At 39.2% G+C, this 14,177-nt stretch overlaps 2 protein-coding genes across 3 annotated transcripts in view; both read right to left on the bottom strand.

The window, feature by feature from the left end:
• LOC107664539 (BDNF/NT-3 growth factors receptor) overlaps window positions 1-5,911 on the bottom strand; it is a 52,828-nt gene extending 46,917 nt beyond the window's left edge. The window contains exons 1-5 of the mRNA XM_016455130.1: window positions 5,319-5,911; window positions 3,784-3,858; window positions 3,627-3,698; window positions 3,456-3,524; window positions 2,907-3,049 (exon numbers count right to left, since the gene is read on the bottom strand). Coding sequence (XP_016310616.1) covers window positions 2,907-3,049; window positions 3,456-3,524; window positions 3,627-3,698; window positions 3,784-3,858; window positions 5,319-5,524 — 565 coding nt within the window. The 5' untranslated portion in view covers window positions 5,525-5,911. The remainder of the gene's footprint in view (window positions 1-2,906; window positions 3,050-3,455; window positions 3,525-3,626; window positions 3,699-3,783; window positions 3,859-5,318) is intronic.
• Window positions 5,912-11,528: 5,617 nt separating this feature from the next.
• rmi1 (RMI1, RecQ mediated genome instability 1, homolog (S. cerevisiae)) overlaps window positions 11,529-14,177 on the bottom strand; it is an 11,560-nt gene continuing 8,911 nt past the window's right edge. For both annotated transcript variants that reach the window (XM_016455117.1, XM_016455122.1), the window contains exon 2: window positions 11,529-13,477. In XM_016455117.1, the coding sequence (XP_016310603.1) occupies window positions 11,734-13,446 (1,713 nt within the window). In that variant the 5' untranslated portion in view covers window positions 13,447-13,477 and the 3' untranslated portion in view covers window positions 11,529-11,733. The remainder of the gene's footprint in view (window positions 13,478-14,177) is intronic.

Raw genomic sequence — 14,177 nt, 5'->3', positions numbered from 1 at the left:
CGTTCTCGCGGGAGCTCCCGCTAAATTCAAGGCCAAAGAGTGCAGACAGCTCTGACCGGCTCTGTCATGAACAGACAGCCAAATCAGATCTCTATCTCTATCTGCTCTCAGGCTGCGACAACTGATATCCTTATCACCGCGTCCCATGGCATCGCTTGCTTCTGCAGGAAACTGCAGGTCACGCAGCTTTGATCATTTCATAAGAATCATGTATGGTTTCTTATGATCTTAATCTTGGAGTGATTTTGTAACATCCATCACACACAGCACAGACCTTCAGCCTGTTCAGGCCAGACAAACCGTTTTCACTCAGCAACTCTTTAACCTATAGGAATAGTTCACCCAAAAATGAAAATCTGCTGAAAATATACCCAAAAAAAGTTTTATTTGTAAAACAATTTTCACTCGGAAATAAGAAAATGTTTTTGCTAGTAAATTTCACAAAGAAACTGCAAGTAATTGAATTAAATGTGAAATTCTAAAGTATAAAGACTGGAATATTTTTTTGTAAAATATATTCCAATAATCCTTGTTTTATTTACAACTTCGAACCTTTACCTCCAGGCCATCCAAGATGTAGATGAGTTTGTGTCTTTATTGGAACAGATTTGGAGAAATGTAGCATTCCATCACTTGCTCACCAATGGATGCTCTGCAGTGAATGGGTGCCGTCAGAATGAGAGTCCAAACAGCTGATAAAAACATCACCAATGGATGCTCTGCAGTGAATGGGTGCCGTCAGAATGAGAGTCCAAACAGCTGATAAAAACATCACCAATGGATGCTCTGCAGTGAATGGGTGCCGCGAGAATAAGAGTCCAAACAGCTGATAAAAACATCACCAATGGATGCTCTTGACGGCACCCATTCACTGCAGAGCATCCATTGGTGATGTTTTTATCAGCTGTTTGGACTCTCATTCTGACGGCACCCATTCACTGCAGAGCATCCATTGGTGATGTTTTTATCAGCTGTTTGGACTCTCATTCTGACGGCACCCATTCACTGCAGAGCATCCATTGGTGAGCAAGTGATGGAATGCTACATTTCTCCAAATCTGTTCCAATAAGGAAACAAAGTCATGTACATATTGGCAGGCCTTAGGGTGAGTACATTTTAAACGCATTTTCATTGTTGGGTGAACTACTCCTTTAAAGGGATAGTTCACCAAAAAAACTAAAATTCTGTCATCTTTTTTCTAGTTTAAACCACACTGGCAAAACATCTCTCATCTAGTCCCACTAGATGGTAAATTGAAACGATTCACTGGAGCAGCTCATTTTCTTTCATGGCACAAAAAACAAAAAAAAATGCAAAAGAAAGACAGCGATTGGCCACAGGCCAGCAGACGCTCAGTGCTACATGTCTCAGTGTTTTTGCATTCTGGGGATCCCCCCGTCTGTCTCTATTTTTCCCTTTTCCTCCCTCGCTCTCTTGTCCTCTCTTCCTCCCTCGGGGGCCTTCTGCTGTGGTATTGCTTAAAATAGGCCTGGCTGGAGGCTGATCTTTGGATCAATAATTATCCGTGTCTCAAGCCGCAGTCATAAAACTACAGCCTGGACAAATCACATCTTACCAAACAAACAAACCTAAACTTCAGTCTTAAATAGTAGATGTGTAAAATCATAACAAGCTTCCTTTAAAATATGCTGATTCTTAGTTCTCCAGACCATAGTACATTGTTCTGTTAAGTCTTTCTAGTCAGTTGCTTCATCACTGAAATGCATCTAGTTGACAACTAGTTTTGACAGATTAAATTCATGGTATAGCTTGAACAGTGTTGGTATTATTAACTAAACTAAAACTTATTAACCGAAACTAATATTAAAAACGTTTTCATTAACTGAAATAAAGCAGAAAAAATATTTAAATATAAGATGAAAATCTTAAAAAAAAAGAAAAAAAGAAAAAGAATTAGAAATGTTGCCTTGGCATCTAACTGAAATAAAATAAATTAAACCAAATATAAAATAAATAAATATTTTTAAATAACACAACTGACAAAGCACACACAAAAACTAAATAAAAACGAAATATCTACAAATAAATAATAAAAATATTATATAAATAAAATGGTAACACTTGGTCCCAGTATAGGGACCAATTCTCACTATTAACTAGTTGCTTATTAGCATGCCTATTATTAACATATTGACTGTTTAGTAGTGCTTATAAAGCACATATTCTGCATTTTCTACATCCCTAAACCTACCCAAACCTAAACTTAACAACTACCTTACTAACTATTAATACGCAGCAAATTAGGAGTTTACTGAGTCAAAAGTTGTAGTTATTGGTTTGTTAATAGTGAGAATTGGCCCTTAAAATAAAGTGACCAATAAAATAAATATTAAAATAACACTGATAAACACACATGAAACCCTCATATATATGTAAAAGATACATAAATATGTTTATTATTATTATTTAACTCTTTCCCTCAGGTCTATTTCAAGTGTGATTGTTTGTTTGTTTTTCACCAAAACAGACACAATTGAATTTTTCCTGACTATTTTTGACCCTCTCTCACCTTTTCAAATTAAACACAGCATTTGCTGCGGTCATTTAAAAATGTGAATGTAATGCACGTTACTGTGAAATAGGATACAACACTGCGCTCCACTTGTTTACAAGCTATGGGTTAATGCTGGTTCCAGTAATGTTGGTTACAATATCTATAGAACTTTGTAACAGGCTCACAAAACAATCTGTGGTGCAATTTGCTGTAAACACTGTTAAATGATCTGAAATGATCAGGGGTCTTGTTAAAACTAAATTTCAGGATCCTTCAAAACTATATACAGAGCAACAGCACTAGAAAGTACAAGGTTTGACACAACATTTGCTCATGTTACTCATTTATCTTTAGTTAAGGGGCCTCTATCTTTATCTTTTCTTTCTCATACCACAGTTCGGCAGTGTGAGTGTAGACAGCGCTGTCCTCTTTCCTCCCTCCTTCACACACAGCAGGTCCTCGGCCTCCTCTCCTCTCCACTGCTTCAGCCACACGTTTTCACATATGCACTGCAAAGGATTGCCTGCCAGCAACCTGCAACACACAAAGACATGCGTTTAGCATGACAGTGAAGCATGCAGTACAAAAACACTCACCAAGAGCACAAATAACTCTACATGTAACCTGATAGCGCTACATTATCATCAGCATATATCATTACAGTGTACATGAATATATTCTGGTTTCTCGGACGATAGTTTTGAGAATGTCAGTAGTACTATTGATTGCAAAAATTCCCAAATTGATCAACAACCTTGCAAATGCAATCAAATATTTTTGAATAAATGCTACTTTTCAGTGCTTTTTATGTAAAATAAATGTTTAATAGTATATTGTGTGCAAGCATTATTTGCTGCATTCATTGTTTTTCTATTAGCAAAAACAAAGCCAACCAAAAATAACCACATTCTGTAATATATCTTCAGTAAAAGAAACTCACAGGTATGAAATGTTTAAATGGCGAAACGTCCTCCAGGATAGATTAGACAGAATATTCTCTTTGAGATTCCTGTAAAAGAACACAACGATCAGCACTGACAAAAGCATGTAACAAAACATATTAAATTTGATTCAACTTTTAATCCAGCTTCGCCACAACCAAAGCACTCACAGATATTGTAGTTTGGGGTTGCTCTGAAAGGCCTGCCTGGAAATATATGCCAGCCTGGTGTTTGTTACAGTTCTGCAGGACAACACAAGCACGAATGTCAGAAATGTCCATCTTATGACGTAAAGAACGTAAAAGTTGTTCCACGTTTTATACTCACAAGTTTCTGAGGTTGCGATACGAGTCGAGATCTTTTTCGTTAATGGATTTGAAGCTGCTTTGATTTGCAATGTATCTGTAAGCAGCAACAAGAACAATCTCGCTAAAAGAGTCGTCGAGGGTAAATTCCAACACAAAAAAATACTTCATCTTTTAATTTAATTAATTTATTAATTGATCCATGGTGTGTAGTAAACAATCTAAATCATTTTGGTAACACTTTACAATAAGGTTCCACAAGTTAATGTTAGTTCATGCATTAACTAACATGAATGAACACTACATTTATTACAGTATTTATTCATCTTTGTTAATGTTACAGTCATTGTTAGTTCATCCTAATCCACAGTGCATTAACTAATGTTAACAAGCACAACTGTTGATTTTAACAACGTAGTAAATGCTGAAACTAACATTAACTTAGATTAATAAATGATGTAGTAAGTATTGTTCATTCTTCATGTTAACTAAAGCAGTTAACTAATGTTAACTAATGAACATTATGTATAATACATTAAGTCATTTTTTTAAAGATAGAAGTGTAACAATGTTCCTTTTCTGCTGGCCTAAATTTAAACAAATGCACTTAAGCTCTAGTGTGATTTAAACAGCAACTGATTTCAAAATACCTAATTAAAGTCAATCAAAATGACAGACTGATTCATAGCTTTTGTGTAAAACAGTCAACATAAGAGAAGCAGCACTGCAGCAGTTATAATTGAGTAATAATTAAGTGTACTTATAAATGTGACCCTGGACAACACTAGTCATAATGGTCAGGGTTTTTTATTTATTTATGCATTATCTGAAAGCTGAATAAATAAGCTTTCCATTTATGTGTTTGTTAGGATAGGATAGGACAGGGGTGTCCAAACTCGGTCCTGGAGGGCCGGTGTCCTGAAGAGTTTAGCTCCAACCCCAATTAAACACACCTGAACCAGCTAATCAAGCTCTTACTAGGCATACTAGAAACTTAAAGGAAGGCGTGTTGAGGCAAGTTGGAGCTAACTTGGAGTTGCAGGACACCGGCCCTCCAGGACCGAGTTTGCGCACCCCTGGGATAGGACAATATTTGGCCGAGGTACAACTATTTGAAAATCTGGAATCTGATGGTGCAAAAAAATCTAAATATTGAGAAAATCGCCTTTAAAGTTGTCCAAATGAAGTTCTCAGCAATGCATATTACTAATCAGAAATTAAGTTTTGATATATTTACGGTAGGAAATTTATTAAATATCTTCATGGAACATGATCTTAACTTAATAGCAATGATTGATTTTGGCAATGGCAATGATTTTGGTATAAAACAGAAAAATCGATCATTTTGACCCATACAATATATTGTTGGCTATTGCTACAAATATACCCGTGCTACTTATGACTGGTTTTGTGCTCCAGGGTCACATACTTTGGCACAATAGCCTAATTCAAGTCCGATAACCGGATACATCATAGAAATCAAGCAATTGCGCACAAAGCAGTTAACTGAATGAGACAACATGCATCATCTTCTGTGACCTCTTCTTCACAACTTACATGTCTGTGATGTTCTCCATCTCTGCCTCGGACTGTAGCATGGGAAAAGCCATAATGCTGCGCTCCGCATCCACGCACGAGATCCGCGCGCCGGTGCACGTGCACAGCTCCGGACAAGCGGCACCGGGCCTCCAGAGCGCGAGCAGCATCAGAACCCAACCGGACCCCCAGCCCGCCATGCCGAAGCCCCCCGACAGCAGGCTCATCCCTGGGTCCTCACCTCCAGATTTAAGACCCCTGCAATCCAACGCGCGGAGAGAGCGCAAAACACATGCGCCCGCGTCGACCTTGTCTCGCGTTTCTGACTACGTGAAGTGTCTGTATTCCTCTCCTCCTCTCGTCTGCGTTTGCCTCGCTCTGCCTAGGATGAATGACCGAGATGCTGGCGTTAAATGACGCGTCCGTTGAGCTCACATAAGACGCGCTCTTGGGAAGCGCGAGTGCTGGAGTGAGGGAGCGCGATCGCTGGATGATGCGCAGCGCGTCTGAGGGGAGGAGACGAGGAGAGGAGATCATTCAAACGCTTTATTGATTATTGACAACGTGTAGCTGCATCCTTACACCCATCAAGACTTAAGACCTTAAGGCGCATGAATTATTGATAATTCGCATGTTGTGGTTTCGTTATCAGCGTAAATCAGGGTGGTCGTTTCATCTTCTTACAGGCGTGTTTCTCAGATTATGGTAATGCCAGTCACTAATGAGCGAAGCGCTTGACGGATGTAGTTTACGCACAGCACTAGTTGTGTTTCGTTCGTGGATGAATCGTTTTTAATGAATCTTTAAATGAACGAATTGTTCTCGTGTCTTCTGTGCACTGACTCATAGTTCTCTTTCTCTTTGCAGCGCGTCTTCTGAAGCACGAGCAAATTCGAGTGCGAGTCTATGGCGTTCAGTCTGATTCACAACAAGGGAAAAACATAATAGGGGTGGAAGAATTATGTGGAAAAACGACTGTAAATTAAAATGGCGCAAGAGCGTTACTGGAATTCATAATGGATTTTAATTAGGCTACTAACTGTTTTATTAGGCCTATTACTACTACTACTACTAGGCTAATAAGAATAACATTATTATTTTATGTAGGCCTATAGCTTTTTTATTATTTTATATATAGCTTGATAAAAGTCACGTAGGCCTACAAAACTGATATATGACAGCAGGTCTAGATACGCTATCTCAAGAGCAATTTGCACTATTTTACGACTCATTCGATTTATTACGATTTGTCTAGACCCCAGTGACATGTTTAGGGAAGGTGTTAGGCGTTGGTCATTCGTACGAATTCATACGAATTGGGGAACTTGTCAAATCTACATCAAATTTTGCAAAAATCGTACCAAATCGTACGAGTGACGCTATCTCAAGAGCAATTTGCACTATTTTACGACTCATTCGATTTATTACGATTTGTCTAGACCCCAGTGACAGGTTTAGGGACGGTGTTAGGCGTTGGTCATTCGTACGAATTCATACGAATTGGGGAACTCGTCAAATCTACATAAAATTTGGCAAAAATCGTACCAAATCATACGAGTGACTAATTAGGCACCTCGTAAATAATTTATGTATGAATTGTCGTGTGATCGGGTAGATATCGGGCATCAGCGGAGGCATCGGCGCTTCAAACCGCGTTTTTGATAAACATAGTGATCATCAGTCACGTGAACAAGCACCGAATTGCCTACGACTTTGGGCTTTGTCAGCCATTTAGGCCTCTTCACACCAAGAACAATAACTAAAAGATAACTAAAACGATAACTATCAGTGACCCACACCAACGCACGATAACATTATGTGTATTATAAGAGCGAGCTCTGTTGTCTGACATTTTAAATGATCGAGCTCTTTAAAGCAGGATGGATTCTTATTGGAAAAAAGGGTAGGCTATTTATTTATTTATTTATTTATTTTAAAGGGGATAGTTAAAGTTCACCCAAAAAAATGAAAATCCTGTCATCAATTACTCATCCTCATGTTGTTCCAAATAGTTGCTGGTAGACAGTGACTTCCATAATATGACCCACCCCCCCCCCAAAAAAATACAAATAAAAAAATAAAAAAAAACATAGAAGTCAATGGCTTCTATAAAATATATATGTGTATATATTTGTTCAGCAGAAGAAAATCATTTGGGTTTGGAACAACATGGTGAGTAGGCTAAATTATGACATTTTTCATTTTTGGGTGAACTATCACTTTAACTGTAGGTGAGCAGAAAATCAGGGCTAGTTGATTTGTAGACCAGCAAATTTGAATAAAGGATCTTAAGATTTATTTTGTTCACATGGTCAGTCATTTCTAATTAATCGAATGATGACTTTTAGGCTTGATGATACATGGGGCAACCTTTTGAGCAATTTTGCCGGGCAACTTTTTTGAGTTGCTTGCACTTTCCCATTGAAAATGGGTAACAAATTTCGATCTGCATGTCGGTCGTGGGCCCTGTGTCTCACCTGGTTGCCTGATGACGGCAATTTTACAGTCTCTGCACCGGCTACCTATTAAGTTCCGTATCACAAGCTTCAGTCTGGATCCAGAACACCTGAGAAGAGATGATGCCAACCCCTCAGAGGACCTCAGATGATGCCAACCCTGAAACAACATACAGAACTACCACATTTGGCTATAAGTTTGATTGCATCATATAATAATTGCTGTTAAATTATTAAAAACCTGCCCAACTCAGTCCGAGCAGCTGAGTCTTTAGCCATCTTCAAGAATCGGCTAAAAACACATCTCTTCCATCTTTATTTGACCCTCTAACTCTAGCACTCTCTATTCTAATTCTATTCTTTATAAAAAAAATAAATAAAAAAAATTGAGACTTGCACTCTATTTATTTACTAACTGCTTGTTTTCTTTAAAAAAAAAACTAACACTTGCTTCTCTAATCTTTTTGCATTCTATTTGTTTTCTTTTTATTTATTATACAATTATAATTCTGACTTCTGATTAACAAAAGCAAAAAAGGCCTCTAAAACTAGCTTGCTCTATACTTTTTCTATTCTGTTTTCTTTTTATTTATTATATGATTTAAAAAAAAACTTGCTACATGTAGGCCTACTGCATTAAGCTAACTGAGACTTGTTATAGCACTTGCATATCATTGCTCTTTTGTTGATTTTGGTTGCTTCTATTGTCCTCATTTGTAAATCGCTTTGGATAAAAGCGTCTGCTAAATGACTAAATGTAGGCTAAATGTTAATAGTGTTCATCGTCTGTTTGATTACGTCTTTAATTGATTTTCCCGTACATTTCTGCCAAATGTAGAAAGTCACCACTGATAAGCTACCACTAAATATGGTAGAAACTTAATTTTCTGTCAAGTTGCTTTGCAACGATTTGTATCGTGAGAAGCACTATACAAATAAACTAGAATTGAATTGAACATTTCTCAAAAAGTTGCCCTGTGTATCATCAGTCTCACTCATAACACAAAAGGCCACTCACTCACTTGTCGTCGCCACCTAGGGTGAGTGAGCGACTCCTTTTATTGAACCAATTCGAGTCAATAAAACGAGTCACTACATAGCAGCTCTCGCAACCCGGTACCGGGGTCACGAATCGTTCTGATGACGGCAGGACTGACGCACGACGCGGGAATACAAATCAGTGGCGAATTAGATGAGCGTGCGCGTGCAGTGGGCGTCTCGTGAAGGGGCAATTTACTGCGCACTCAGTTAATGACACTCATGTATTTTTAGACCAGGACCATAAAGATAAAGCTGTATAATCTATATGATTAAGGCCAAGACTAGGCTACTATATGCTTGAATTTAACTGATGGAGTATGAGATTACAAAAGACAAGACTTCATAATGAAAGCCTGCCTCGTCAACATATTGCATTCCGGTCTTGAAGTGTTCACTCTTTTTCTGTTCATTTTTTTTTCTTTTATACCTTTATGTAAATAGCAGGAAGAATAGCCTATATGGGAATTAGCTAGTTCATTAAAGGGTCTGTTTGGCACGTTCTCGGCTTACAATTGATGGTTTGCATTTTACACAGCAATTACATTCCACTGCTGCCATCTATTGGTGCCCGTTGTTATTTGTTTTAATGACCTGTGTATGTGATGCTGCTTGCCCAAGTAACCAAAACTGTTATTGTTTCTTATATTTAGGATGATGATTTGCAAACCCACAGCCCTTAGTATTAAATCTCGCCACATATGGCATTTGTGCTATAGACATGAATTATGTGTAAAGTACAGTAACATACTGCACAAAGCCCGACCAGAATATTTTTTCGTATTAAATGCTTTTATCTGCTAAAAAAAGAAAAAAGAAAAAGTCAACAACCAACATATACAAGTCCTCTTTTACACAATTAACGATTAAAATAATAGATACTACCAGGCACAGTAACAAAAACTTGTAATTTGCTAAATTAGGTATAGGCCTACATTTAAGTTATATATACTGACACATTTTATACCCTGATTGCTTTTAAATAATTTTAATGCATACATTATACCTTCAGTTCAGTCAACATGGAATCTTGGTCATTAGCCTGATGCTAGCATGTCCCTGGAAACATTAGTTTGAAGAAAATAAATAATTTCAACAGGCACTGTTTTTATGATCACCCTGCTGATCAAAACCAAGACCAGCCTCCTAAACCTGCTGATGGAAGACCAGCTAAGACCAGTCAACAGCTTAGGCTGTTTTTCACATTCATTCATTCTTTTTTTTTTTCTAGCAGGTCATACAGAGATAATGATCTATTCAATAAAAGAAGTAAATGCAAAGCTTTTATTTAAAAAAAAATAAAAATAAATAAATATGCATGTGTGTGTATATATGTGTATGCATGTATACTGAACAAAATTATAAACGCAACACTTTTGTTTTTGCCCCCATTTTTCATGAGCTGAACTCAAAGATCTAAGACTTTTTCTATGTACACAAAAGGCCTATTTCTCTCAAATATTGTTCACAAATCTGTCTAAATCTGTGTTAGTGAGCACTTCTCTTTTGCCGAGATAATCCATCCACCTCACAGGTCTGGCATATCAAGATGCTGATTAGACAGCATGATTATTGCACAGGTGTGCCTTAGGCTGGCCACAATAAAAGGCCACTCTAAAATGTGCAGTTTTATCACACAGCACAATGCCACAGATGTCGCAAGTTTTGCGGGAGCGTGCAATTGGTTTTTGTTCAGTGTATATATATATATATACTGTATATATATATATATATATGTGTGTATGTATGTATGTATAATCCAGTGAGAGTGAAAGTATAATCCAGTGAGAGTCTGACCACAGACTAAATCCAGAAGAACTGTGGAAACGTCTCCAAGATGCTTCAAGAAACCTGCAAAGCTACCTGGGAAACTAAGTGCACCGAGGGCAAAAACTGCTTTAAACGCAAAGGATGGTCACACCAAATGTTGATTTAATTTAGTTAATATAAGTTAATTGATAAAGAAAATCTATTTATGACATTATTTTTGACAGCATCCTCATTTTACAGCATTTTTACACAAGTGCCTAAAACTTTTAACAGTACTGTAGCTTTGCAGGTAGGTTTCTTGAAGCATCGTGGAGACGTTGCCACAGTTGTTCTGGATTGAGTCTGTCTCAGTTTCTTCTGTTTCTTCGTGTAATCTCAGACAGACTGGATGATGATCAGATCAGATCTCTGTGTGGAGCACTGGCTGCTGTCAGACAAAAATCTCACTGGATTATTACAATTAATGGCAAAATGAATGTTTGGAAATGTAAACTGATATGTCCTACTGACACATTACAGCAAAAGACAGAAATAACTGACTTAAAACCACTTTTAGCTGGTGAGAATACTAGTGCTCTAATAAATTTGGCCACCACTGTATGCGTGTATATAACAACAAATAAAAACATACAATAGATTCAAATTACACAAGATGTTTTACATTTAAAAATTCAAAAACTTTTCTGTAATGAACTAATTAAACAAGTCGTAAAGATTTCCAAGTGCACCATCTTACAACAAGTACTACCTCAAATCATACGGCGTACTGGGGAGAAGTAATATTTTTCTGATAATTTTTTTTTCTCAGAACACATAGAAACCACATAACAATCACCCACATTTTCTTCAGAAACTGTAAAAATTTAAATTGTTCTAAGGAAAAACAAAAATCTAATGAGGTTTAAATGACCTTTTTAAATTTATTAAATCGCATTCAAAGACATGCAAATATAAAAACAACAAAAATCAAACAAAACAAAACAATTTACAAAAATAGAACACAGTGGATTCTGAAATGTAACGGATATGAGTGAAGTGCATTAGAAGCCGTTTTCTTCAGACTGAGAGAACCAAAACGAGTTACTCTACTAAAATATCAAAGAAACCACTGACTGAATCAGCACAAACACTGTCAGATTAGGTTAAACGAGAGTCCAGAGAATAAGTACGGCTTAGTTCCTCCTCTCTTTCACTCTTTTCTGCATCTCGGAGCATTCCTTGTCCGAGAGCGGACTGACACACAACACGACTCCTCTGCCCGTCTGATCCACCTGCACGCTCATCATACAGCACATATCCACCAGCTCTCTTTGACAATGCTGAATCCCACTGTCCACCTCACTGCGTCTCGCCAGGTCTTTCCGCAGCACTCGAGCCTCTGGTGCCGTGTAGCCGATGAGTTTGGTGAGCATGGCGTCGGACAGATCCACATCCAAGTACCCGGTTCCGTCAGATATGGTGGCCCCGAGTTCCCACACGCCACTACTACTGCGCAAATTTCCTTTGAGTGTAACAATGAAAGCTTGTAGTCGTAAAGTCTGAACTTTGGCGGGCGGCCAGTGGCCAGCCTGTAGCATGCAGAGGTACGGTGGAGTAGGTACCTCTCTTTTGCAACCAGAAGATCCAGCTGTGTTAGTAGAGGAACTTGTAATAGATGTACGAGGAACTTCATTGAAGATTCGGCTTTGGTTGGTGGTGCCAAGCAGAGTTTTAGAGCGAAAAGTCTGGCTTGGTTCTTCAGTTTTGGGTTGGTTAGGTAAGTTTGCTTCAGGCTCCTCAACTGTGTTTGTAGAGGAACTAGCAACCGATGCGTCAGGAACTTCATTCAAGTTTCTGCTCTTAAGAGTAGTTCTAGAGCGAAAACTTAAAAGGCTTGGTTCTTCAATTTTGGGCTGGATTGCATCAGGTTTGCATTCTGAATCGATCGGGCACATCACACTCTCCAGCTCTTCTAACGGGATGTCATCGAAGTCCTCGGGAACATCGTCCACCACATTTTGTGGAACATCGTCAAAATTGTCTGGAATGCTTCTGAAGTCATCATCTGGAATTTCATCCATATCCCAGTTGTCTTCTCTGGAAACGGGCGTCGCTTGAGGACGGGGTTGCGACTGATATGGTCTGAAGGAAGTTTCTGAAGCTATGCTGTTGTAGCCACTGTCAGCTACCTGATGATCTACTGGAGCCGCTACGCTGGCCAGGAGCTCCTGGTCATCCGGTTCCTCGCCTTGTGGATGGTTCTCCTCAGGCAAACCGAGTGTCCCGCAAAGCAGTCTGCTCTGAGAGTAAATCTCCAAGAGCTGTTCCACCTCCCCACCCAACACCTTCACGTTCTCCGCTTTCAAGAGCAACACCCCGAGACGGACGCCGATTGGACCGACTAGCTGTAGCTTCGTCCCGGGTGGCAGGTTGGTGCTTAAAGCCGGGATGGGCCGGTATTCCATACCCTCCATACTCTGCACTCCATCCGTGAGCTGCAACATCAACATACGTGTGGGCTTGGCTTCCCACGGCCGCTGCGTTTCTGGCGTAACCGCCGAGACTTGATCATTGGAGCAGTTGGTGCCCCGAATATGCTGCAGCTGAGGGTAGGCAGGCTGGCTGACGTCTAGCAGGGAGTCCATCTGAAGACAGTAACAGCTGTTTAGTTCTGTTTTCTGTGCCTCGGATATTCTTTCAGGGAGCACCGGGTGGGACAGATCTCGCAGGTCAGTCAGCAGCCATTGCTCCAGGACGCGCTGATTGAGCAGCGACTGAGGCACGGGTTCGCTATCCGCTTCCTCTTTTATCCAGTTCACGCAAGCGTCCAGCCAGGCATGAGGGACCTGGATGTGCCATTGAGAACGCAGCCATGCCTGGGTAAGCTGGACTTCAACCACTGACATCCTCTCACTGTCCCGAACACTAGAGCTTCAACTATTAAACACAGAAAGAGGTAAATGTGTCTTAATGATTTAAGAATTTAGAAAATACTTTTTAAAGGGGTCATATGATGTTGCTAAAAAGAACATTATTTTGTGTATTTGGTGTAATGAAATGTATTTATGTGGTTTAAGGTTCAAAAAACATTATTTTACCACATACTGTACATTCTTGTTTCTCCTCTATGCCCCGCCTTTCTGAAATGCGTCGAATTTTACAAAGCTCATCGGTCTGAAAAGCGAGGTGTGCTGTGATTGGCCAGCTATCAAGTGCGTTGTGATTGGCCGAATTCCTCAAGCGTGTGACGGAAATGTTACGCCCCTCACCATATTGTGATGCCCTGTCCGGCCGGAGCGACGAGACAAAAACATTAAAACCCATTATAAACGAGGCATTTGTTGCATCCAGTGGGGACATAATTACGGATTATAATGACTTATACTGTCTTTTTACGCGTTGCATCGTGCCGCATAAACATAAAACCATGTCTGCATTTGTGATCGGAGAAATGACAAACAACAAGCGCTACTCTACACTGCCCAAAACTCGTGTTTGAATCATCAGTGGCAAATTCTTTAAATGAAAACGTACTTACAGTCTTTGAGTCAGAACATCCGGCATTGTAGTCTACTCTACCAGGATCAGGAAACAGTCCTCCATAAAATGTGCTGCACACATCTGAATATTTGGGTTG

This window comes from Sinocyclocheilus anshuiensis, unplaced genomic scaffold (genome assembly GCF_001515605.1).
Source record: "Sinocyclocheilus anshuiensis isolate Anshui unplaced genomic scaffold, SAMN03320099.WGS_v1.1 scaffold449, whole genome shotgun sequence".
In the NCBI taxonomy this organism is placed as follows: Eukaryota; Metazoa; Chordata; class Actinopteri; order Cypriniformes; family Cyprinidae; genus Sinocyclocheilus; species Sinocyclocheilus anshuiensis.
Note: the sequence above shows the minus strand (reverse complement) of the source record. Positions and strands in the feature narration are given on the sequence as shown.